We start from the raw sequence: 26,467 nt of genomic DNA, 5'->3' as shown, positions 1-26,467 counted from the left end.
TTGAAGTTTTGTCAGCAAGGGGCCAGCCAAGAGGAGTGTGCCTGAAGATCCTTGCTTTTAAAATCCAATCACATTCTCCACAGGAGATGTGGGCTTGTAGAGTTAAACCACATAAATTGATTAACCTTATTAACCTTGTTGTTAACCGAGCTCCTTTTTGAGTTGAATATGCCATTATCGGGTGAGCATAGAAAAACATGGTGGGTCTGAACTATTCGTGGAAAGATGGCATGAAATGTTGATTCTGGCACCTTTTAATGTTGTGGTATGTCAGATATGTGGAAGTTAATGTAATGAAACAACTAAAAGAAAGAGACCATGGGGTAAAAAAAAATTGTACAATTTAAAATGTTAGTTGTATTAATCTGTATGACACTTTGGATGTCTCTCTGGCCAAGCACTCTGGTACTGTACTGTTTTCCTATCACAGATTTTTCCAAATAAAACCCTTTGAAAACAATAAGGTCCCTTAAGTATCTATTAAACCATTAAAGAACGTTGCTTGAAAGAATTCCCCTTCCAAAGAAAAAGATGTGCGATTCTATTTTTTTTCTATTTGCCATCTTACATTATGTAGGACTCCTTTAATTTAGTCCACGTGATTTAATCCTCAGTGATCAAGATCAAAAAGAAAAACGTCTCCATTTCGAAAGCATATGTTGCTATTGCAATTATCTTGTAACTTAAAACGCAACCTAAAGCATGACTATGGCCTCTGTTTTAATGTAGCTCATCCGATCGTGCTTTCTGTCCCAAGGAAATGATTCATTGTAAGACCATCGTAATGTTTCTTGGATACATTTGGAAGTAAAACCACACCACTGTGGCATGCTGAGAGGTTAAACAGTGCCTTTTGAAGTGTTCATTCAAAAATAAAGTATGTAGGGGGCATTTCATTACAGACTATAACATCCCCCCTGGCATTGTCCACAAATCACAGATGGCCAACAATAGATCACAGAGGAAGACATGCAAACGGACATGTATCCCAGCAATTGTCCCTGTATTCATCTGGCCACATTTTACATTCCGTAAAGAGGGTAATTACCCTGTTGGTCGTCTGGCTGCCACGTTTAACAACAGTCCAAGTAATAAGTGCCATGTAATTTTTAAGAGAACAATGGCACTCGTCGTGGTAATAGATGTTTAAAGCACGTTCAACGGGTTTATGGGTCGTTTGTGGGCCGTGAAATTTGGAGCCAGAATTCCAAATAAATATTGTGAAATAAAATGAAATTAGTCCTTTATATGTGAATTGCATGGATGTCATTTTTCTTCATCTTTGTTTCATAACATAACCTTTTTTTTCTTTTTAGTTAATAGCAAAATGTAAATATATTTTGTTTCATAAAATGTGTGTCTGTGTGCATTTTTGTGTACACTGCTTTTAAAATAATTAAAATAAATAAATAAAAAAAAAATAATAATTTAATTATGATTTAACATATGAGCAAAAATTCATAGATGAGTAACATAAGACGTATTTTTGTAAATAATTATCTGCTGGAAGAAAGTGAGGAACATCACATTGTGTTCCTGAGATATTTATTGTGTTTTCTGGGTTTTATCCTCCATGTTTTTCATCTTCACTTTAAGCTGGAATTTGAATCTAGGCAATCACGTGACCTTTGGCCACACCTTACATACTGGCTTCTTGTTAGAACGGCGCAATAAGTAATGGATTTTTTTTTTCCAGTCGACTCACCAAAAAGAATCGACTCTTCTTTCGACTCCCAAAAAAGCTCCCTGGCATTTCCCCCAACAAAATCTTTGCCTTTTATTTGTTCTAGCTGTTTCCTGTTTACCATTACGTAATAAAATAGATGATTGTTCACTTTGTTATCGTTTGCATTGTATTTGCTGTATATATAAGAAACTATTTAAATATATGTAAAAACAACAACAAGGCGGTGCGTCATTACACTGACAAATAGCCTACGGTAAGAATTCCGATATATATATATATATATATATATATTCTGCCTTCTGCAACTTAACTGTAATTAAAGTAGTATTTTAAGATTATCTTTATGCGAGTCTTAACTTGAACTGGCTCTGAATGTGTCAAACGACTCAGAATCACTTGATTCGTTTTGTTTACAGTGGTTCAGTATATGATTCCACAGTATAAATGTGATACATTCTCAGTGAGAATGTCTTGTGGTTATTAAAAAAAAAATCTGTCTTTTCAAAACTGTGAGTCAAATAAAAAAGCCAAAACAATGAGTCAGCATGGCCCATGAATGACCATACACCCCTGGTTAGGGCTAATATGGGCCGTGTAATAGTTTTAATAAATTGTTTTAATACTTATGATCTTATTTTATTTAAAAAAAAAACAAAAAACACCTAAAAAGTGTCTATCTTTTATTTATTATTTTTTTAAATAATTCAACTATTTTTATTGTTCAGCAGTCAAAACTTAGTACATCACAATATTCAGTATTCATTTTTACAGTTAATGATATAACCAGCTACTTGTCCCCATCAATGAAACAAAACAAGAGGACAAGGAAATTAAACAATTGTTGAGCAGTCCTTTTCGTTCACACCATTTTTTATATCCTGCCAAAAAGGATCCCATGTTTTATTTGTTGTTGTTTTTTTTTTTCTTTTCATTTCTCCCTCACTACACAACCTAAACAACATGCTCTCGTGTGAAGCAATTCCAGGGGGCATTTACATAAAATCATCTTAATGCGGGTAAATGCATATTTTTGCTATGCTGGGTGCCACTGATTTATCTCCAAGAAGTAATAGTCATGGTTCTACAGGTAAATTAGAGCCCAACCTCTATTCAAGTACTCTATGAATTTTACACAGGAAAGGGTGAAGCAAAGGACATTTCCAAATCATATGTATATAAGTCCACTCGTCTTCCTTGCATTTCCGACATCAATTATTTGCAGCTATCCCAATTTTGTGAAGTCTGATGGTGTGTAATAAGCAGCAGATCATTTAAGTCCTTTAAAAACAAGTTGTGATGTGAGGCCTCCATGGATCAGACTTGTTTGTCCAGCAGATCTCTTCTCATCTCGACACGTCAGCATCTTGTCCAGTAAGTATACACTGTGTGTGTGTGTGTGCGAGAGAGAGATATGCAAACTAGTGACTGCCAATGTCACTGCTATCGACCAGCCAAATACCCAAATGAAAAATCCAACTTAGACTGACCAAGCCAAAACGGAGGCTGAACTAGTCAAACTGGTTACCAGTTCTGCTTAACTGCTTAACTTTGCTTATTTTTAACAGCTGGCAAGTGTTGAAGCTTCTGAATTACTACTAATGCTTTATCGTGGTTATCTCAAGTTATGAAAATACAGCACCAAGGCCTTTCAAACATCACAAACAAATTTTTCAGTTTAGTCAAGTAAAAACGTCCTACGTCCACCAAGCTGCCACTGCTGGCCCCTGAGCAAGGCCCTTAACCTTCAATTGCACAGTTGTATAAAAATGAGATAAAATGTAAGTCGCTCTGGATAAGGGCGCCTGCTAAAATGCTGTAAATGTAAATGTAAAAAAAAAGCTGTAAATTTGCATAAAAGCTGGCAAAGATGGTACATGGTACAAGGTGATATTTTCACGTCTGGCCAGTGGTTGGTCCCTTTCCATTGTATAGTGGAGAGGCTGGTGAATTATGGATAATAACAAAGAGATCATACAAAGACAAGCTAAACAATTGTATGCTTCCAATTTTGTTGCATCAGTTTGTGGAAGAGTGGGGGCACGGTGGCTTAGTGGTTAGCACGTTCGCCTCACACCTCCAGCGTTGGGGGTTCGATTCCCGCCTCCGCCTTGTGTGTGTGGAGTTTATATGTTCTCCCCGTGCCTCCGGGTACTCCGGTTTCCTCCCCCGGTCCAAAGACATGCATGGTAGGTTGATTGGCATCTCTGGAAAATTGTCCTTAGTGTGCGAATGAGAATGAGAGTGTGTGTGTGTGCCCTTTGATGGGTTGGCACTCCGTCCAGGGTGTATCCTGCCTTGATGCCCGATGACGCCAGAGATCAGGCTCCCCGTGAACCGAGGTAGTTCGGATAAGCGGTAGAAAATGAGTGAGAGAGTGAGAGAGTGAGTTTGGGGAAGAGACAAATACGGGTGTAATAGCCAAGTGTCCACATATTTCTGACCACATAGCCTACTCATAAGTGGTGGAAATAAATAGTACCTATAGATGGCAGTGCACATCTAGTCTGCCCAGTGAGCGGCGAAGAAGACGCGTGTTCTCGCGAGACTTTTTTTTACACGACGCGAATTAGTTTTCAAACATGGCTACCGAAGCTGAGGCGGGCGCTGTAGCTGTTGTCGAGGGAGAATCAGCGGAAAGGCGAGTTTTAATAATAAATAGCTTTAGTATACGTGCTGGACGTTAAATATTTGAAGAAAAAAGTATTACTACACGGATACGTTTAGCTTTAAGAGCATTGACGAGGAGCTAAAAACAGTAAACAGTTTAAATGTAACGGCTCTTTATGCTAGTTAGCGATATTTACAGCACAGTAAGTAAATATTAGACTGTGTCACTGCAGAGGAGAAAGAATAATGCTACTGAAGTGTATAACGTTAACTTTAACGGGTTAAAAGATACGTAAATATAACGTGTTAAATACGCGAACACGCCTGTTGACGTGTGCCATAGAACTGAACCGATTCTGTGCACCTTTTGCAGAGATGCATCATTAGGAGACCTGACAGCAAGCATGGAGTCTGAGTCCTCCAGTGGAAAAGATCCTGCGGTAGGTTTCTACACGTACTGAAACTCCCAGGAACATGTAGCTTTCTAAAAAGGTTCATTAGTGAACCTTTGCTCATGTAGGTTTGTATCAGGGGGCACAAACCTTCTGACCACAAACTGAATCAGACATTGAATGAATTTCTGTTCATGCCACGCTTTTGATTTGATTTGATTTTTGTTTTCTTTGGTTTTTTTATTTAGGTGAGCGAGGGCCCTGAGGGGACAGACACGCAAACCGGCTCAGGAGACGAGGAGAACGGACGACAGCTGGGTGAAGTGGAGCTCCAGTGCGCGCTGTGCATGAAGTGGTTCACGGCAGACACGTTCAGCATCGACACCGCGTAAGAACGCGGACGTTTTAAGCTAAATCTTAAGACGAGAAGTCTCGCAACTTTTTAAAAGATGAGCGTGTTCTCTGTGTGGTCATCAGAGGATGAGAAAATTCTGCTCGGTGGAATGTTCTGGTCTTCAGGATCATGCCTGTTTAAAAAGAAATGAATCCCATGCTCCAGTTCTGCTCAGATTGTTTCTTTTTTGTTGTTGTTGTTGTTGTTATTGTTGTTGTATAAATGCACACTTACTTGAGTAGAACTCTCAGATCAGATTTATCGCTGGAAGTCACCAGTCGCTGTTTGTCACTCTGTCTACTCGCTTCACTGCGCTGATAGATTGGTGATCCAGGTCGCTCCATATTTGCATAAATTTCAACTTTTGTCAACATTGCCATGTCTACATCTAGACAACAAAGGCGGTTGTTGCTTCACAAGATTAAGAACTATATAATAGAGAAAGTCATACTCACTGTCACTGGCATCGACAATAGGTATTTTAAAGTATGAGCTATACCTATCATTGCTTCTGTGCAGGAGAGGTGTATTGAGTATAAAATGTCTACAGTAGATTAGTGTAAAGGTTTCTTTTTCTTTACAGGACCTGCCTTCCATTCATGACCAATTATGTGTTCCATTGCAATGTGTGTCATCACAGTGGAAATACCTACTTCCTTAGAAAGCAAGCGAGTGAGTGTTTTGCTCTAGTCTTGGTACAGTTTTAAACATTTATTCCGAAGAACATCGCTTTAGATTTCTGTTCCTGTTCTTCAGATCTGAAAGAGATGTGCCTCACAGCTCTGGCTAATCTAACATGGAGGTCAAGGACTCACGAGGATCATCCTAAGACAATGTTTTCCAAAGATAAGGTAATATCCTTAATACAATTTCACTTGCAGTCTGTATATAATGAATCGAGAAAAGTTATTCGATATATTGTGGTAGTGTCATGAAAAAGCTTGCTTTATAAATTGAATGATAATCCTTTGAAAACATGTCTATTTTCCAGGATATTATTCCCTTCATTGATAAGTACTGGGAGTGTATGACAACTCGTCAGAGACCAGGAAAGCTAACGTGGCCGAATAATATAGTAAAGACCATGGTAAGCAGATTTACTCCTTGTTTTAGCTCACTGGACCATGTTTTCAGTTTGGGTGATTTGTTCTGTAATTTTTATTATTATTTTTGTTTTGTTTTGTTTGTTTTTTTTTTTTAAGTGTAAAGAGCGTGACGTATTCCTTGTGAAGGAACATCCTGACCCTGGAAGTAAAGATCCTGAGGAAGACTACCCCAAGTTTGGCCTGCTTGATCAGGTATTATTCCTAATGCCTGATTTTTGCCTTTATAGTGCTCTCAGATAAAGTCTTCCCTCCTAATTTTATGTTAAAGCCTTAATACAGAACATGCCTGTATAAAATGGGTTGATAAAGCGTATTCATATTGTCCAAGGATCCTTGAAAGGTCTCTGTATCTTGAGTAACATTCACATATCCTGTAAACGTTATGAGGTCAGCAAAATTGTCCTCTACGTCATTCTTAAATGGAATAATTGACAAAGCAACAGGATACTTGTTGGAACTGGAGCTAAGTTATAGCCAACAGTTCTATTTAGGAGAAGTGACCCAAAAAAAAACAAGCTGAAGATCTCTCTAAAATGCCTCCAGAACTTTCATGCAAAGACATTAGATCCTCCCTGCAGAACTCCTCGTTTATCCAAAGCAATCAGGGTTTTCTGACTGAAGCTCCCCTGTAAGGGTCATATAATGGTACGCATGACGTTTACCAGATATCACCAACATATTCTCCAGGCCGTGAGGACCAAACGTTATTCTCTGGATAATTCATTTCTTTTGCTCTCACTACTAATCATTCCTAAATTCCATTCCTATTGTGAAGCGCTGGTGCTGGTAGCATCCTGCCGTGAAGATATTTTATTCTCAGCCGTGAGACGAAGCAGTCAGTGTAGAGGCACGCTCACAGCAAGCACTAAAACACACAATCAAGTAGACGACAAAAAAAAAAGTCTGTGTATGTCCTTGCATGGATGCTCGGGAAATCTGGCAACGAGCATGTATTTAAAGTTTATAACCTGTTTGCATTTTCACTCCGCAGCCTGATTTGTTATAAAATGCGTCAGTTAACTAATAAAGCGTTTAGTGAAACATTTCAATTGTGAACCAGTGCACTTGCTAAACTGCAGCGTTTGTCATGCGTTTAAGGACTTGTCCACTATCGGACCATCGTATGACAGCCAGAAGCAAACCACCGCTGTTACCACGGGGAACAGTCTGAACGGTAAGGCACCTGCCGAGCTGCACTAACGTGAATACAAAGATATGATTAACAGGAAATTCAAATATACACAAGACTCGCATGTACACCATGTCTCTTCAAGCTGATTTAAGATCCATAACATACTTAAGACATATTTCGGATTTATTTCTTGCACAGTGTATGCATTGTTCTTTTTTTGTATTTCATGCAATCACAGGTGTTAGGAATGCTCTCGTTAATGCCCCCGTTGTGCGTGCACACTTAACACTTCTACATTATATTCTAGGTGGATCGTCATTTTCAGGTGACTATGTAACCCTAACGTCTGTGGCGTCTCGGAGCGCCGTAATGCTTCTCCATGCCCCCTTTTTAATCCTTTTGCTCCTCGACTTTGTTTTCCTTATCTGAAGCTTTGCGTGTTGTTTGGTTTTTAAGCTTGTTGTTTGTCTTCCTCCTGTTGGGATGTCCAGTCTTCAACCTTCCTCCTGACATTTCCACTAATTCTTGCTTATTTGTGCTTGCGCTTGTCCTCTTCGCCGCAAGCAAATCGAATGGAAATTCATGTGCCACGGACTTTGGTGTCAGGGCTTACCAAAATTTTGTCCGCACTGCTTTGAATAGAGATTTGTGTCTAATCCTGTGGTTATTAGATAACAGCCAAGCCCTGATCAGACCTCTGTCCTTGGCGGTCTTGAGTGTGTCTCTTTATTTGAGTGTTTTTGCCTACTTTTTTTTTTTTTTTTTCCTCTCCAAGTGTAACGTAGGTGAATAATTGAAGCATGTTGAGCTTGGTTTTCCAAAAACAAGCCTCAGCGCACCATAACGATCACACAGTTGCACAAAGTAATCTAGTCTGTAAATATTTAGTTCAATGTTCCTGCATAATTTTGGTTTTAGCTTGTTTTCTAATCTTACGTAATTAACAAAACAAAAAAAAAAGAAAATAAAAAAGCTTCAGCTGCAGGGCGTGTAGATAGAAAACAGCACTCCAAATATCTGTTTCTTCTATTGGTCAGAAATAATTAGGAAAAACTTCGTGATGAAAAATGTAAACTTACAAGAAGGTATAAATCTCACCTTAAGCTCGGAGAACACGGAGCCGGCGATAAATAAGTGAACATGCGATTATTAGAACAGCTATCTTAGGATGTTTTATGCTTCACAACCCTCATTTATTTTCCTCTTTTTGTTTGTCTAAATATCCAGACCATAATGAATTCTTTAGCCCTGCAGCTCTCTCTTCTCTTCTCTGGCTCAGTTTGTGTTTCTTGACTGAGTTTGTGTTTGTATGTGACGACAACCGCAAGTGCAGTCGTCCTCTCACCTGTAAACACCAACCACAGTGAGGGGGGGCACAACCGACTAAATGCCACATATGTGAAAACATCCAACGTCGGTTTGTATTTAATTTGGATTGTAATGTTTTGAGGAGCGACACAAAATATGTTCGGTGTCCCTAACAAATGTTGTGGTTGGTGTTTTGTGTACTGAGATCTGCATTCATAAGCTCCTGTTTCCATCAAGGTGGCCTTCCTCCACCCGGTACGGGTAAAGGCCGAGGCGCCAAACGCAAGCAGCAACAGCAGCAGGATGGAACCGCTGCAGGAACGGCCAAGAGGACACGCAGGTACAAGTTATTTGAGGTAACGTGTGTGTGTGTGCGCACTGTTCAGTTGTACCGTTGCTCAGCTTTAATCAGCGTTTTCTTGCTCCCCAGCGACCCCTTGTTTTCAGCACAGCGCCTGCCTCCTCACGGCTATCCTCTCGAGCACCCGTTTAACAAAGACGGCTATCGTTACATCCTGGCTGAGCCAGACCCCCACGCACCTGACCCAGAAAAGCTTGAGCTGGACTGCTGGGCAGGAAAACCCATCCCCGGAGATCTGTACCGTGCATGTCTCTATGAGCGAGTGCTGCTCGCCCTGCATGATCGGGGTATGGTAGCAAGTTATTTGTGCAGCTGAACTACATGGAAACATCGAATTAATACTCAATTATATTGAATAACGATGCAGAATTGGTAAAAGTTTGATCTTACAAAAAACGCTTCTTCGTCCTTTACATTAATGAATTAATCTCCACACTTTCTGTTCTGTTTTCTAAGCTCCCCAGCTAAAGATCTCTGATGACCGGCTGACTGTGACCGGGGAAAAAGGTTATTCGATGGTGCGAGCGTCTCATGGAGTACGAAAGGGGGCCTGGTTTTTTGAAGTGACCATAGACGAGATGCCCCCTGACACGGCTGCCCGCCTCGGCTGGTCTCAACCGTTAGGTTAGTATTATCACCCAGAGAGGCATAATATCAGGAAAATACTAATAAGAACTAGGCTGTATTGTGAAAATGAGATCACAGTAATGGTTTTTGCGACAGTGGCTTTTATAGAGGTATAAGTGTTTGTTCTTTGTCTGTTAGTTATATTATATCCTGTTATACTCAGTGACTTGTAACTAGTAGTTACATCCTGACGGTCTTATGTAATGATGTTTTCAACCAAAATGTTATTAAGACCTCACTGGTTGTTGCGGTATGTTGTAGGTAATCTTCAGGCTCCACTCGGCTACGACAAATTCAGCTATTCCTGGCGCAGCAAAAAGGGCACACGCTTCCATCAGTCCATTGGGAAACATTATTCAGACGATTACGGACAGGGAGACGTCCTGGGATTCTTCATCGAGTTACCGGACAATACAGAGACTGCAAGGGCACTGCCCGACACTTACAAGGACAAAGTATGAGCAGAAGAAAAATGGAAACATGTTCCCAATTATAAACACTTGATGGGCAACTTAATCTTCTCTTTCTTGCAGGCACTGATTAAGTTTAAAAGCTATCTCTATTTTGAGGAGAAGGATTACGTGGACAAGGCAGAGAAGAGCTTGAAGGCAATAAATAACAGTCGAGTAAGTATTAAATCCTGTTCTAACGTGGCACAATTTCTCGCTTGGAAGCTGCCTTCAAAATGCTTTGTGTCTGAATACATTTTCTAGATGATTTTTTACAAGAATGCCGTGAATCAGGGGCTGGCGTATGAGAACCTGTTTGAGGGAATGTATTTCCCTGCCATATCGCTGTACAAAAACTGTCAGGTACGATACTTTCTTCTTTACAGTCTATATCGAACGGTCTGGTTTGTTGTTTAACACAAGATGGTGTTGTGGCGGTGCATGAAAGCCACAGCGGTGCACGATTAAGCACATGGTTTACGTTTGTTTCAGGAATGTCTCATTATTTTTTTCTGATGTAGCTGCAGTTCAACATAAGAACCTCTAGGTGGAGACACACTGGCAGCATATTGAACTATTTGCTTGTCTTTTCCTGCAGGTATCAGTGAATTTTGGGCCACATTTCAAACACCCGCCAAAAGACGTCAAGTTCCAGCCAGTGAGTACAGTAAATGCATTCATACCTGGTGGTTTGTATTCACTAATTAATTCATTTATTTTTTGAGTTTTCTGAGCTGTGCTTTGTTTTGTGTTCAGATGAGTGATATGGGCTGGGGTGCAGTGATCGAACATTCTCTAGCAGACATCCTTTACCACGTGGAGACGGAGGTTGACGGACGGCGCAGCCCCCCGTGGGAAGGTTAAACCGCACATGTCTTCAGCCGCACACGTTGAAGGAAGCGCTTTCTAAAACACGACGTCCGTGTACTGGATCTGTACCATGCGGCCGATTTTCCCGCAGGCAATTCTGACATGTTTTCTCGTACTGAGAAGAGAATAGAAAACCCAGTAATCTTAAACTCTTTAACCACACAACTGTTCTTATGAGACAGAAGTGAGGGAACGCATATTGTTGTGCCGACTGTATATAGTTGTTATACTGTTGCTGTAATGTTTTACGGCATTAAATGTAACTACAATCGGTCGTTTCGGTTAAAAGTATAACGCTGTTTGGTTATAAATTAAAAAACAAAAAGTTCTGTGGTATTAAGGGACTGAAACAGAAAAACACTTCAGGATGTGCTGTAATTGGAAAACAGGCAAATTTCAGCAGTGGATCAACACAATTAAAGTAAAGTACACTTTCTGTTTCTTTTGTCTTTTGTTAGTCATACCTAAGTAAAGCTGGCATTACACATAACTAACATTTTCTCCGGGCATTTATTTATCGTCAAGACCTAAATTTGACTTCATGGTTTTTTTTTTTTTTGTTTTCTTCGTACGAGGAAACGTGTCCGTTCGTGTCCGTGCACAGACATTACAGACCCGCCGGATAGAAATTCTGTTGACATACGATAGAACATTCAAACAACACTTTACCAGTGGAGCTAATACACTTCTAAACATTTTCACTTCATCTTTATTCCATTTCTCACTCGTCACTTCCGTTCCAAGCGCACAACATCTGTAAGGCATTGAGAAATTTTCTAACGAGTGAGGAACATCTGGGCGTTTATTACACTTTTAAATCATTGTCGTGTATATAAGGTAAAGCCTTACGTGAGTTAGAATCCTGCTTGTGTGTCTTATTCAGTGTGTATTATCAAGAAAGTGTATCAATCAGCGCTGAGAGTTAAACTAAAGTACAGGAGGCGTGCCATTTTATTGTTTTTTTACTCAGACATGAAACAGCGATATGACCGGTGTGGTGTTTTCTTTTTTTTTTTTATTGAAACACCAACATATTGTCTGTTGCATATCGTTAGTAAATTCCAGAAAAGTTGATCACTTGGATGTAAAATACAGTATGTTTTTATTTCTGTTTGGTGTTTCCATATCTTTAAGCTTTTTTTTTTTTTTTTTTTATACTGAAGTTTGTTTTAATAAAGTTAATATTGTGTAAGTCTCTTGAAATGATGTTGCTGGAAGTGGATTTCAGCTTACTGAATGATAGAGACACAAACAAACCGTACAAAATCTTTTCACTGATTTTCAGTCATATATTTAGATAAGATGTAACAGTATAAAACAACTGAATTAAAAAAATCAAAGTAATTGTATAGATACTCTTTAAGAGAGTAAGCACTTACTCCTTAAGAGGCAGATATTTACTCCTTCACACTGTGACAATGATCCATAAAAAATGTCAGCACCAAGCCTGCTAGTTTAAATCCTAGTTACATTTTTTAACTAGGCACACATACTTTCAGCTACACAAACCTTTATAACATTTCTGTAGAAACTAGATCTGTTTATAGGTGCTGTGTGTATTTACAAGGTCTCATATGAAGAGTCTAATAAGTTCATTCGGAGCTCGTCTGTACTCTTCCTTGATGGTTTGCTCTTCTGCTCTGTGGGTTCATCACGATTCTGGAAAACAGAATGCAGGGTAAACGGATACATCACCCGGTGTGGAAGTATTAAGAACATAGACTGGACATTCACTGACCAATTCTTTCCATCCAGGAACACCTGAACATTCATGAAGTTGTCCAGTCAGCCAGAGAAACAACAGATCAATGCCTTAAATCCGTCATGAACTTACTTATTGATCCCATCTGAAAGTCAGTTTCAAATGCTTTTCTGCTCACCATGGAGGTAAAGAGTGGTTACTTAAGTTACCGTAACCTTATCAGCACAAACGAGACTGGCTGTTTTCCTTTGACTTCCCTCATCAAGACGTGTCTATCTGGTTCTTTGCACCACTCAAGGAGAGTCCCCAGGAGAGTCAAAGTCACTGAGATCAATATTTTGACTGGGTGACTGGATAAACATATGAATGTTCAGCTGTTCCTAACGAAGTAGACAATGCTTACATGTCTTCTGAAGATTTTTTCAATCAGCCTGGATTTGGTCCTTGATGGCTGATGGTGCATCCTCTTAGTCTGAGATTTAAGGCTCTGGCCAACCTTAATCGAACGATCAAGATCCGGCGTCCTCGTGCCGTCTGGCCCGAATACGTTCAGGTCCTTAAAGCACTCTGTCTCAATCATCTGCAAGAGCCACAATAGAGAGTGAGATACCGAGTTTGAAGTAAGGAACAGTAATTCTTGTATGCTCATTTTTTGTTTGTTACCTCATTCTGCCATGGGATGGCCATGCTGCCCGTGTTGAACTTGGTGTAAAAGTCTTCATCGTTTACATCAAGGTTGATTCCCTTCACTGTGGAGAACTGGTCGATATCCACGACGTCATGGCAGTACACGGCTTTTGGCTGTGGAAACAGAAAGCGAGTCGTCACGAGCGTCACAAATGGATGCCGTTTTAATAATAGTCTAATTGTAATCTTTAATGGGGGATCAAATATATCATCAAGGTCTATAGTTGGAAGAAGAAGCCTTTATTTATGTCTCACACACTGTACATTACAGCACAGAGAAATGACTTTCTTTTCGTATCCCAGGTTGGGGTCGCCCGCTGTGGCACCTTGTTCCTTTCAGAAACCTAGCACTTTGGCTGCGTTTTTTTTTTTTTTTTAAATGCAGGTTTGTTTCTTCTTCTTCTTCCACTTTCAGCTTTTCCCGTTATCATCTGTTTCCACCTAACTCTCTCCTTAGCATCCTCTACTTTCACACCAATTACCTTCATGTCTTCATTTAACACATCCATATATCTCCTCTTTGGCCTTCCTCTTGACCTCTTACTTGGCAGCTCCATCTCCAACATCCTTCTACCAATATGACCATCTCGATCTAGCCTTTCTGACCTTGTCCCCAAAACAACTAACCTGAGCTGTCCCTCTGATGTGCTCACTCCTAATCCTGTCCATCCTCATCACTCCTAAACACAACCTCATCTCTGCTACCTCCATCTCTGCCTCATGTCTTTCCCTCACTGCTACAGTCTCTAACCCATACAGCAGAGCTGCTCTCACTACTGTCTTCTACACCTTTCCTTTGATTCTTGCTGACACTCTTCTCTCACACAACACTCCTGACACTATACAGGTTTGTATACAAATGTGTAACGTTACCTGTATTGGAAAAGTTGAGGAATAAAACCTAATTCGATAGAGATTATATATATATACACAGTTCAGAGCTGAATCTTATGTCTTACTTACATTTGGCACAAAAGGAGGCTCCAGCATTCCAGCCTCTAACCGTCTGAAGTTGATCTCCTTGAAGAACTGATGATTTTTAATGTCGGTTACACCACCAGCACCGCATCCAAGTCTTTCCTCTGGATTTTTGGCCAAGAGCTGAAACAGTTCATATCAAATTAATGAGCTTTAATACATATGGTATAAAACATATATTTTTATAGTACATTTTATAGTATATTTTTATAGTACACATAAAAATGCGTCGTCATGTATATGTTTGTGATGTGCATATTTTTTAAAAGCGGAGGACATGTTTATGGTTAAGGGCTCTATTTTGACTATGAAACAATGGCAAAATGAAAAGAAGAAGGAAAGTTACAAAGAGATGATGATAATCATGTTATGAATTGAGTTAAAATTAATTTAATGTTTGTAATTGTCACTTACGTCTTTGCTATGCTTACTTTCACACTTTTTATTGACACCTTTTATTGAGCTTTTCTGATTGAGTTACAGTAACATGAAATTAAAAACAGTTGTATTGTTTTTTTTGTCTTTCATTTCTGAATCGGTTTTTATTTTCTTTATAGACAGATGCCACAGATGTGATGATGTTGAAGATGGACAGATCACAATGAAGTAGAAGCCGGTGTTGAAATTTTCCCTTTTAGTAAAAAGCACAACTTGGATTAAAGTAATTACATTTCAGACCTATATTTCTAGTAACATTATTTCATGAGTTTCACTGTACTTACTGAATCATTTATGTATGCTTATGTATGATGAACTACTAATAATCTGGGGCAGTAAGGGGTTAATCCATATTTAAACAGGAGTTTACTTTTTCCTCATGGAAGAAGGATACCGACATGTTTAGCCAGTAACAACTTTTCTTATGATGATCAGCCTAATGCTGGGTTTTCCAAATTATGTCACGTTCACAGTATAGACTCATTAATTCACAACAATCTGAAATGAAAAGTCTATACTCTGTTTTTGTAGGAACGTCGGCTTTACAATTTTCATGCTTAAAAACACAAACTGTGATTGGTTGCTTTACGTGTCAGTCAGACACCTTCTTGGGCAGTGCTTTTCTAAGAAAAGAGTCCAGACCTTCTGCTGTCAGTCTGAAGCTTGGCAAGACCAGTGATGAGCTAGTTATAAGGGTGTCTGCCAAATCCTGTAAATGTATATTGCTGTTTTATTTCTGATGGATATATTCTACTCAGGCCACATGTTCTATGGATGGCGATTAATATTCTGTCCCATTCTAATCTGGCCACTGTGTTGTGAAAAGTCCCTGCTCTTCACATCATTTGACTGATGGCACGGTCCGTACTCGCTGAAAGGTATTCTACACATATATAGCAACACCTACAGCTATCAGCAGGCTTAGTGAGACGTTCCTACCGCTTGACAGATGTCTTTGGTGTCCGCTGTGAACCTGACCCCGTAGTTCTCTGTGGTTTCCAGCACTCTTTTGTCCAGTTCCTTCCGGTGCATTCGCTCGTGCCGATCTCGAAACGGAAGAGCCGCTGCGGTCATCTCGTAGATGAGACAACCGAGTCCCCACCAGTCTGCACTGACATTGTAGTACTTATCACCAATGACCTCTGGAGCTGCGTTCACAAACAGACGAATATTTCAAAATAAATTACATAAAATGTATGTAAAAGGTGGAAATAATAACGGACTCGGTCCTGTAAATGGGAATAACACATGTTTTAATAGTGCAGAAAGTGATTATTTTCCTACTTGTCTTTGGAGCTTTGTGCACAGGGGCATTGTCATGCTGGAACATGTTTAAGCTTCTTAGTTCCAGTGAAGGAAAATTGTAATGCTAGAACATGCAAAGACTTGATACAATTGTGGCTTCCAAATGTTGTGGCAAGAGTTTGGTGGAAGAACAACATATGAGTGCGATGATCAGGTGACTTCATACTTTTATTCACTTCATGAAGGAAACTAGTAATAAAGATTTTCCAATGCTTAAAGGTTTTCTTTACTGAATAACTAATTTTTTAAAACTACATATATTTTTAAAACTACTATTTGTATCTGGCGTATCTGCCATACATTTGCTGTGAATTACTTGAGTTACTATGGAAACAATCATTTATTAAACCAGCTTTGCACATGACAAAGACTCAAAGATCTTCTGAGTGACATAATATACCACTACTACTAGTAGTAATAATAACTAGTACTACTGGACTTTACTAAATAGCATTATTATATTTAGGTCAATAATCCTGCTTGGGTATTAACTTAGATCTAGGTACAGATCATTTTTTGACTCTGTAGACAACAAGCGCATCAACAACAAAAAAACTGCACAGTTATAAAAGTTATGAAAGTTTTACTGTAGGTTCATTTTGTAAATTGCAGTTTTTTAAGTCATACTGTATACTGGAATTCATGTTGATGTCTAGCCTACATATTAAATACTATAAGATAAGAACTTGGCCTATTGTTTTAACGCGTCAGCGTGTTAGTGTAGTGTAAGTGTGTCCTGTGGTTTACTGGTGAGAACATGACGTACCCATGTATCCAGCTGTTCCCACTTTTCCACGAATGAGCTCTCCTTCTTTTATGATTACTGACAAGCCCAGGTCAGATATGCGTATGTGACCTAATTAAAAACAAACAGAAAAAAAAAGATAAATGCATAAAATGACCACATTAAAGGAATGCTCTGCATTTATAAAGAACAATGTACATGCACAAACGTTTCTATAGATTAATTATAAACTATAAATTACTTTGTGAATCAACATCTAACCAATCAGATTTAAGAATTGAGTAGCACTGTGGTATTATGTAATGTTTCCTTGTACATACGTTTTTTTTTTTTTAGCTTGAATGAATCGTTACATAAAGTGCTGTGATGCGTAACAATCAGATTTCATGGAGGAAATGAATTAAAACTAATTCTTAGTTCCTGAAACTTAAGAATAAGAAAGCGATGGCTTGAGCATTCCTGAATTATTTCCTTGTTAGGGTTTAGCAAACTGTGAGTTATGTTATTACATAACCAACAAATTCTACACTATGAACAATGATTTTTGCCTCTTGATGTACAGCAGGTTGAACCGTATTTTAATGTGTTTAGTGTTTTCCTGTAGAAATGGATGCACTAACCGTAATCATCTAAGAGGATGTTTTCAGGCTTTAAATCCCTGAAATAAAAATGAAGTTGATTATAACTTCCAGAGATTGAAGTAAATTCTAAAAATGAACATTGATCTAAGCTTGTTGAAGCAGCGTTACCTGTAAATAATGTTGTTTTGATGAAGATGATCCAAGCCACATAGGACCTGAGCTGCATAAAACTGCACCCTTTCCTTGCTTAATCCTGGAAAGCCAATCTTATATATGTGAAACTTCAGATCTCCTCCATTCATTATGGTCAGCACCAGGCAAAGCGCTTCCTTGGTCTCATATGCATAAGCTAAACTGACCTAGTGCACAAAAGGAAAGAACAGAATAGCTTTCTTACGTTAAAGGAACGGACAGTTTTACTTATACCGAAAGATACACGAAACCATTGGATCAGGTCTCACCACAAATCTGCTGTTCACTTTCTCCAGGATTTGCTTTTCGTTGAGCGCCATGATTTCTGCCTTCTGCTTCTTGATGCGCTTCTTTTCCAGTTTCTTACAAGCGTACATTTTGCCGGATGCCCGAGCCTGGCATGCACATACCTGAGGTGTGACATGTCAGGTGAATAGCATGTAATTTCATTTTCATATTTAGAAGTGACACAACAAGGTTGCAGAGAGATTTCTATTTTACTCGCATTCACTGAAAGTAAATGTTTGTGAATATTCTTCTACAACTTTTGCTGACGTAAAGGCCTGCATCGTTCCTTACCTCCCCAAATCCTCCTTTTCCCAAAACCCGGTATTCTCGAAATGAGCTCCTTGTGACTGGGTATCTATGGGCAGAAACGTGTTTAGATACGCGTTTTCCTTTATACACAGATATGCACCATCATTTTTGCTAAAAAAAAAATAATCTATCAAACCTTTCAATCATCTTCCACTGAAGGAAACGGTCAAAATACATGCTCTTCTGATAATCTTTGAAAGGCTCTCCGCTTAAATATTCATGCAGAGTTCTGGAACAAGAAAACATAAACATGGTCATTTAGTGGTCGTGTAGATATTATAGATAATAAAGTGCTCCCGAAACAAGACGTGTCTTTCGGAGGGGTAGAAAGAAACTCACTTTCTGCAGTCGCTGAAAAGACTGTAGGAAATGTCTTGTTCCAGGTTTTGCTTGCATATCTCCCGATGGTTATCTGGTATCTCCTGCACAAATTGAGGAGACTGAACATATACATAAGCTAATATAAACAAGAAAAATACAAGCTAGATATGTACAGGATATCAGTCTAGTAATCTTCTTGTTTTTTATTTGCGTGTCTTATGATCTTGTCTTGTCTAGTCTCACATCATTAAAATGTCCAGAGGATCAATAAGGATTTGGAAAGCTCTATTCATCTACTAGTACCAGCAGTGTACATGGGATTATACAGAGGTATTAAAAATTATATCAATGACAAGAGGCATTCGAGTGGTACAACAGAAAAGGGTTTGCATTATTATCAGGAGAGCGTGACTTGCCGTTCTGTTTAGGTGGGAGGGCCTGTGTTACTCTCCCACCTGTCAATCAGACTGACACCAACCAATCATGGGCATTTTTTGTTGAGAATTGTGTACATTGGTAAGTCCAAGATATGTCCAGGATTTAGCCAAGAACAAGTCAAGACCTCCTCTCAAGGAGGGTAAAGCTACTGTATGACTGAAAACTACTGAATACTTTTCAAGGTTATACCTTTATCTAACACATGATGGCTTTGGTATAAGTGAATTAGTGCTAAATTAGTGCTAGACGTCATTTCTGTTTCAGGGAATTTTTCATTGATTTTTAAAAATGAGGGAGCTCTCCAGATCCAGATTTAACCCCTGGGGTGTTACTAGTTCAGTAATACTGTGAACAGTGGTATATAGGTTTGTTTACCTTAGTGTTGAGATACTTTGAAATAATTTCATTCCCGTAGCTTTTCCATTTTTCGGGTGGTATTACATCATGCTCTTCCTGGGGGAAAAAAAAAACATAAGCAAAGACCTCAACAGCTAGCTAAGTTGCAGGAAGCTTCATGTTAATAATAATAATAATAATAATAATAATAATAATAATAATTTATTAATATCAATTGTAAACGTTTCTACAGTAACAAGTGGGTTTGTTGAATGGACACACTATCATAAAGGGTTTTAAATGTCAATGTTGTTCATATGGAAATTTTTTTTATTAGCTGTTTGTTAGAATTTATGGATCTCCAGTTTCAGTACTTTTTAAAGACGTAGAATTCAAATTTATATACTCTTATTAACTGTTGTTATGATTATTATTTTATTGTTATTATTTATATGACACCCATCACACCCATATGTGCATTTTAGTGCATCCCTTTCCAGATTTATTCCCCTTTCAGATCCTGGGAAGGATTTTGATAAGTTTTTGGGGTGTTGCTCTAGGGATTTGGGTTCATTCAGCTACAAGAGGATTAGTAAGGCCAGGCTCTGATGACGGTCGAGAAGACCTGGGGCACAGTCAGCGTTCCAGTTCATCCCAAAAGTGTTGAGTGGGAATGAAATCAAGGCTCTGTGCTGTGGCGGCACTTTTGAACCACATTACAGTGCATACCGTTTCATTCAGAAAGTCAATGCAGCATTTGAGGTCTGGTTTTGTCTCACAGTAGCGTTGGAATAATGCCTTTCCTATAGGCTGTTCCACACACAGGCTATAGTAGTCTCGTTCTGTAACACACACACACACAGGTCAGCTCCTTAACTCTGGTGCTATGCTATATATATACATATATATATATATATATATATATATATGTATATATATATACATATATATACATATATATATATATACATATATATATATAATTTCATTTTTCTTATTTGCATTCAGCATCTCACCAACATTCTGTTCCAGTCCGGCGCACTCGTTAATGTGAGGAAACTGCAGCAGCTCTTTCCACCTCCTGCTTCTCCCTTTGTGCTTGCCACCACCACCTTCAGGGACATAAGAGAGAAACACAATTGTTATAAAAACACTTATTAAAATTGGAAATCTGTCTACATACAAATTACAACCTGAGCCCAGAAAAAACATTTGGCTTTTTGATATGTTCCTATTAAACATGTTCTTGAGAATTAGCTTGACATACATAAATCTTTTACACAATGTGAACTATAGAATATTTATGACGAACATTTCTAGGGTTTGTTATATACACATAGTTATTCATTTAAAGATTTTGCAAATGGTTACACAAATAAAATGTGATAATGGCATCATTTGTGACTTCGGAAGGAGTCTCCAGTGTCAGTGCTTTGTAAGTTTCCCAAATCCCATCCCAAATCTTAGGCATGGAGGGTTTTTCAGTTTCTTGGCTACATGACCAGCTATAGTTATCTTATTACCTACCTTCAAGGGGGGAAAAGGTGAAGGAATGATTGTTCCAGGACAAAGAAAGTGATTATGACATCATAAATGATATAGTACCAGTTCTCACTAAATTTAGTAACAACTTCTCGTGCATTTCAGTTCAACAGAAAATATCTATAATCTAGACACCTTATCCAAGCCAGCATCATGATAAACCTGAAATTCTTCAAGTTTTCTTTTCTGTGCATGTCTAACTGATGGGAACAACCACCTCGATCATATCAGCTTACACTGCTAAGGTAGTAAGTACAGCTTACTTGAAAGCTGCACTTGAAAGTATAAAAACGCACCTGGAAATGAACTCTTGTGCCTAGTTCTACTGGTTCATCTACTGTAGATACCTGACATTGTTGCTTTGGCTACAGAGAGGTGTGGTAGTAGCTTTATATGCTCATATATATGCCCTTTATGAATGGCTTTTACTGTTAGAGAAGGGTGGATGCCACTGGGAAGGAAGTCATTTCACTTGCGTTGCTTTAATCATATTACACAAAAGCTTTCTTAGAGCTTAATCAAAGCCAATCTGCATACAGAGAATTTGTTTAGTTAAGGTATTATAATCAGAGTTTTAACCTAACTACTAATAGTTTAACCTCGAGGGTTCATGTTATTCGATTTGGATTGCTTTTGATGTTGTTATAAACAACACATTACATGTTAAACACTGCATTAATTCTCCTCATTTCCTGCAATTGCTACTAGAATTTCAGTTTGTGCTTAACACAAAGCTTCTTGAGTGACAAGAGTTATAGAGTGCGCTTATATGATTAACTATATCCTTCCTGTTGGCTCAGACCAGTCTACATACTCCTCAGATCTCTCCAGTCGAGAACGTGTTTAACCCTGCAGGTTCTCAGCTCACTGGGTGCTTTTTTTTCTTTTCCATCTTGTTCTGCATCACTTCAAGAGACTGTTGTGTGTGAAATTACCAGATCAGCAAGTTGTAAAATACTCCAACCAAACCAATCTGGCACCAACAACAAGAGAAAAAGTCATAGAGACCAGATTTCCTTGTTGTTCAGACTTCTGTGCTATTTTATGCATGGTGCTGATTGGCTGATTAGATAACTTCACTGTATAGCATTTATTAGAATAAATACAGAGCTACTACTAGAATAAATACACTACTACTACTACTACTACATGCTGTTCTAGGACTGTTTGTAGAGTATATTTGTACAGTTATTATGTACAGAACTCTCAGTCTCTCTGCCTGTACTGTAAATAACTTTCATATGTTATATAAGTATATTTGTACTTCTTATTTGCAGAATTTTTTGTGAGTTTATTGGGTGCTTTAAGTTTATTGTGTGCTCTTGTGTTAAGTCCTAATCCTTACCGATGCTCTTGCGGCTGTTGTGACATGGATTTTCCCATGGGGATTAATAAAGTACTAAACTTAAGACTTTAAGATCTGCTTCTCTATTACATCCTTTGATACTTCACGAGTACTGGTAACACATGTCCTTATGTTCTTAAGGTAACATTGTTAATTGCTTTTAAAATGTATTATACTGTAATCACGTTCTTTATTTAGTCCTGGTAACATAACACTGTTTGAGACACTGTCAAAATTGTAAAATCTTTACATCTCCGTTTATATTTTCTACAGAACGCTTATCAAACTATTCTAGATAAACCACCCAAACAATCCGTGTTTTTGATTTCCATCCATTCACTAATAACCATTTAATTACTGTTCTTTCAGGAGGTGTGTCAGAACGGGGAAACTACCACACTGCGCCAGATTCCATTCCTCAGATATCTGGAATTAAACACCTCTGCTATAGAGCACTGGTTCTCTAAATAGTCCTCGATAATCTCCACGCAATTATTCTGCAGTCTTTCATCTTCCTCCCAACACATTTATATTCCTGATTGCTTAGTTTATTCAGGCGTACTGAGAAACTGAAGTAAATTATGGGTGCTGTGTCATTTTAAATGTAGGCTCCTAAATGCCTGACCCTGCACGACAAGCTAGTGCACAAAGCAAAATACTTTGCTGAACCAGACAAACCTTGAAGTTTGTTAATGTTTTTGCTGATTAGTTAATGCTTAATAACTGTTTTGTCATGAAAGCGAAGGCAGATTAACAACAAAACCTAACCAGCTAGCTAACTTAATGAGATCGTTTAAAAGACTTAACCAGCTAGCTACTCTAACTAGAAAACATATGGTCTTATAGATTTTAAAGACATATTTCATTTTTATGAGCTAAACTCCTGAAAAAAAAATAAAGTTAAGGAAAAAAAAGAATTAGAAATCTTGGCACTTGAAAAATATTGCAAAATATTATTAAGGAGAAAAAAATGTTTTGTTTTATCTTATACAATTACCATATATCAATATATAGTAAAAACATATATACATATTTATTCATTATATATATATATATATATATATATATATATATATATATATATATATATATATATATATATATATATATATATATATACGTTTACAATATATAATACTATAGTACAGCACAAATCTTCCAAAAGTAACGAGTCCATTATTTTTCAGATTTGGGCAAGTGTCGGAGGATTTAGGTGACCAAACTTTTTTTCTGCAAGTCTAGCTATAACTGATTTGCCAATGTACCTGCACTATCATCATTTCTTTTTTTTTTTTTTTGTGCAGTGAGATTCAATTTAAACTACCTGCAGATCTCTTAAGTTCTCTTTCTTTTATTTATTCTCCCACCTTCAAGTGTGCAGTTGTGAGTCGTTTGCTTTTACGCAAACAATCGAGTCTGTCTAAAACAACTTCAACCTGAGTCTGAAATACAAACACTGGATTGTCTTAGCATTTATATAACGACAAAATAGATGCCTGGTTATTAAAATTGTGGACAGTCAAGTTTGCAAAAACATTCCAGGTATTAATTAGTATGGAATTATTGCATAAGTTAATAATAGTTGCAGGAAGTAATGGAAGAAAGTTAAAAGATGGTATCGCTTTTGAGATGTATGTATATAAACGCCACACCTGCATTCCACGTGTGGTCTGATATTAAAGATTCTTAATTCATTCAGTCCTTTCAGAAGCCTGAATAATTCTATTAAACGTCTCTGAATATCTCACAAATAGATGTAAAGTTTCAAGATCGGAAACAACCGATGGAAAGAACTTTGGTAGGAAAGGATTAGTGTTAAGTCTGTAATGAACTCATAAATGACTCTGAGCTCTTGGTTCACAATTCCACTCTACAATAAACCGTTGTAGAAAGGAAATTATTTACATTGACTTTATTTTCTGTCCAGTGTCACCCACATGTGAATGAAATTCCCTTCTTAGTCTGGTTCCTCTCAAGGTTTCTTCATCATATCTCATGCCACCGTCAGCTCAGGCTTGCTCATTATCGAAAGATGTTATAGATAAATAGTAATTTAATTTTAAACTTTACGATTTTGATTGTTTCTATGCTTCTGTAAAGCTGCTTTGAGACAATGTCAATTGAATTAAAAGTTCTACATAAATAAATTGAGTTGAATTAAAAAAAATAAATAAATAAAAATCTGGAACACATCACCAAATGAAAAAAAAGTATATTATTTTATTAGATATATTTTGAATACAATATTGTGCTTGTTTACTTCCTTTAAAATGTTTAAAATTTGTAATTAAATTTTGTTATTCTTATTATACACATTTTCGTAATGATTCTTTATGCAGTTTCTAGTGCTGAAATATCATTTTTAAACCGTTGTTAATTCGATACGATGAAATGAAGTGAACGATTCGAATTTGACACCTGCTGCACAGCTAAGTTGATAATTATAAGTATTAGTCTTTTCACAGTTTAAATAGTTGTTCCTTACACTTTATGACTCAACCGACAGGTTCGCGAATTTAGCCTTCTAATTTTAGCTCTTGCACAAATAGACACGAGTCCAACCTGTTTGGGACCTTAGCAGTTATCAGATATGTATCTGTTTCCTGAGTGCTGTGACGTGTTTTATATGGGCAAGGACTGAGCGAGGAGAAAAAAAAAAGTGGAATGTGGTGTTTTGCAAATAGTCCTTAGCACCTACACAGAGTTTGTGTGTGTTTGTGTAGAATGAAAATGGACATATTGAAAGTTTTCATAAGTTACAGAGTAAGGATTTCTAAAGTCTAATTTCTTCATATGCATTTCTAAAGCTAGAGTGCTGATTTAGGACACGACACCTGATGGATTTCAGTCACCTGGGTCATTTTGGATATTGTGTGCCAGTAAGTCTAGGTGTGCTGTGTTGTAATTTTGCAACCGTTTCACTAATCCATTACTAAAAGTCACTATAGCGGCTTGGCTGTGTTGCAAAAGATTCAGGATTAAGACTCGAAGCTAAGATGCGTACAGGTCTGTAAGAACAGGTGGCATCAATAGAATTATTTAGCTTCAACTAGAAGTTCAAGCGCAATCATTTCTATAAATTCTTTAAAAGTAACATTTCTAATTTTTGTCAGGGACAAGATGAAATAAAAGCTATCTTACCTTCTCTAGCCCTGATCAGAGCAGTGTTCGCTGCCATAGACTCGATCTCCATCCCTTCACTCTGTCAGAAATCAGCAGACGCAATAAAAACCTAGGATGTTTTGCTACGACTTTTACGTTTATGCCTCTAAAGTGAAATTCTAAAGGAAAGACAGTTTTGCATTCTTTACTTTGTCATATCCATGTCTTGATGACCAGCATGACTCGTACTGGAAACAGACTCTAAGTGCCGAGTCTGGTAGCTCTGCATTCAGCATTTAAATAGGAGGAGGATCGTCATAAAAAAATGTGACATCGTCACTCTACCAGCTGGATATGTTCGCTGCACTTGACGTCACTAGTTAGCGCGGCTTTACCCTGAAGACAAAGGGAGGTAGCAGACTCTAGTTTACCGTAACATAATAGCACGGGTGTAGGCTTGTAGCAAGTAGAAATATTGTCAGGATATTATGATTGTAGGTTAAGTACAGTACACTGTCCGACACCTGAAACAGCTCATATGTATCAGCTGTACTCTGAAAATTTTACTACATATAAGTAGTCTATTGATAATAAACAAATGTTTTTTTTACTGATTAATTTATTCTTAGCGTATCAATTAACAGCCTTCGAGACGTATATGAAAAAGCTGCTAATACTATTAGATGCTAATATTAGTTAATGACTTATGGAGGATTAACGAAGATCATTTACATCATTAGACATCTGTGACATACGCCGTATGTCCGCCGTATGCAAGTCTAAATTTAAACGGTTGTAACTACTGTTATTAGCATTCCACAGACCTTCCTGCATGTTTGAACATGATGTCCTCCAGCAAAAATAACAAAAAAATATATAATGCATATATGTGTGTGTGTGTGTTTTGATTGAAAGTTTCTGAACACTTTAGAAATTTCTATAGTTCTGTATAAATATGATCCAAAACATCATCAGATCTTCACACAAGTCCCAAAAAGAGACAAAGTGAACACAATCAAACAGATCAGACAAATATATTATACTTAGTCATTGTTTTATTCAAAAAATGTTACAATATTGTATATATGTAAGAGGCAAAAAAGTATGTGAGCCTCTAGGATTAGTATTTAAAGTATTTATCTGATCTATCTGAATGGGTCTCTGTGAATGCCCTATTTTATTTAAAGAACAGTGATAACACTTTAGTTTGATAATGTTAAAGATA

The 26,467-nt window shown here is 37.7% G+C and overlaps 2 protein-coding genes across 4 annotated transcripts; one reads left to right on the top strand and one right to left on the bottom strand.

The window, feature by feature from the left end:
* The first annotated feature begins 4,247 nt into the window (after positions 1-4,247).
* ash2l (ash2 like, histone lysine methyltransferase complex subunit) lies at positions 4,248-11,369 on the top strand. 2 transcript variants are annotated; one of them, XM_060896374.1, is made up of 17 exons: positions 4,248-4,325; positions 4,668-4,734; positions 4,935-5,074; positions 5,664-5,752; positions 5,837-5,931; positions 6,072-6,167; positions 6,283-6,378; positions 7,285-7,360; positions 7,626-7,643; positions 8,864-8,966; positions 9,057-9,274; positions 9,444-9,611; positions 9,876-10,069; positions 10,148-10,240; positions 10,328-10,426; positions 10,662-10,721; positions 10,820-11,369. In XM_060896374.1, exons 1-17 carry the CDS (start codon positions 4,267-4,269, stop codon positions 10,925-10,927), a joined length of 1,779 nt encoding a protein of 592 aa, XP_060752357.1. In that variant the 5' UTR covers positions 4,248-4,266; the 3' UTR covers positions 10,928-11,369. The 2 variants fall into 2 exon arrangements, with proteins under 2 accessions (XP_060752357.1, XP_060752358.1); XM_060896375.1 differs by lacking the exon at positions 7,626-7,643.
* Positions 11,370-12,201: 832 nt separating this feature from the next.
* On the bottom strand, positions 12,202-25,497 carry grk5 (G protein-coupled receptor kinase 5). 2 transcript variants are annotated; one of them, XM_060896371.1, is made up of 17 exons: positions 25,452-25,496; positions 25,282-25,342; positions 20,270-20,365; positions 19,983-20,095; positions 19,293-19,370; positions 18,498-18,598; positions 18,295-18,387; positions 18,141-18,204; positions 17,831-17,971; positions 17,538-17,728; positions 17,409-17,446; positions 16,810-16,899; positions 15,678-15,886; positions 14,286-14,423; positions 13,299-13,436; positions 13,039-13,215; positions 12,202-12,592 (listed from the first exon to the last, which is right to left on the bottom strand). In XM_060896371.1, the coding sequence occupies exons 2-17, from the start codon at positions 25,331-25,333 to the stop codon at positions 12,494-12,496; spliced, it is 1,818 nt and encodes a 605-aa protein (XP_060752354.1). In that variant the 5' UTR covers positions 25,334-25,342; positions 25,452-25,496; the 3' UTR covers positions 12,202-12,493. The 2 variants fall into 2 exon arrangements, with proteins under 2 accessions (XP_060752354.1, XP_060752355.1); XM_060896372.1 differs by having other exon boundaries at positions 18,498-18,580; positions 25,282-25,497.
* Between the last annotated feature and the right edge of the window lie 970 nt (positions 25,498-26,467).

The sequence above is a fragment of the Tachysurus vachellii genome, chromosome 20 (assembly GCF_030014155.1).
Source record: "Tachysurus vachellii isolate PV-2020 chromosome 20, HZAU_Pvac_v1, whole genome shotgun sequence".
NCBI classification, from domain to species: Eukaryota; Metazoa; Chordata; class Actinopteri; order Siluriformes; family Bagridae; genus Tachysurus; species Tachysurus vachellii.
The sequence above is the reverse complement of the archived record's forward strand: the minus strand, read 5'-3'. Positions and strand labels throughout refer to the sequence as shown.

Coding starts and splice junctions, on each gene's coding strand:
- grk5 (XM_060896371.1), bottom strand. CDS start 25,333: ATGGAGATCGAGTCTATGGCAGCGAACACTGCTCTGATCAGGGCTAGA. Junction 13,437..14,285: donor AGCCTCCTTTTGTGCCAAAT/GTAAGTAAGACA, acceptor CTGTTTCCACAG/CCAAAAGCCGTGTACTGCCA. Junction 13,216..13,298: donor CCATCCCATGGCAGAATGAG/GTAACAAACAAA, acceptor TGGCTCTTGCAG/ATGATTGAGACAGAGTGCTT.
- ash2l (XM_060896374.1), top strand. CDS start 4,267: ATGGCTACCGAAGCTGAGGCGGGCGCTGTAGCTGTTGTCGAGGGAGAA. Junction 8,967..9,056: donor ACGGCCAAGAGGACACGCAG/GTACAAGTTATT, acceptor CTTGCTCCCCAG/CGACCCCTTGTTTTCAGCAC. Junction 10,427..10,661: donor CGCTGTACAAAAACTGTCAG/GTACGATACTTT, acceptor CTTTTCCTGCAG/GTATCAGTGAATTTTGGGCC.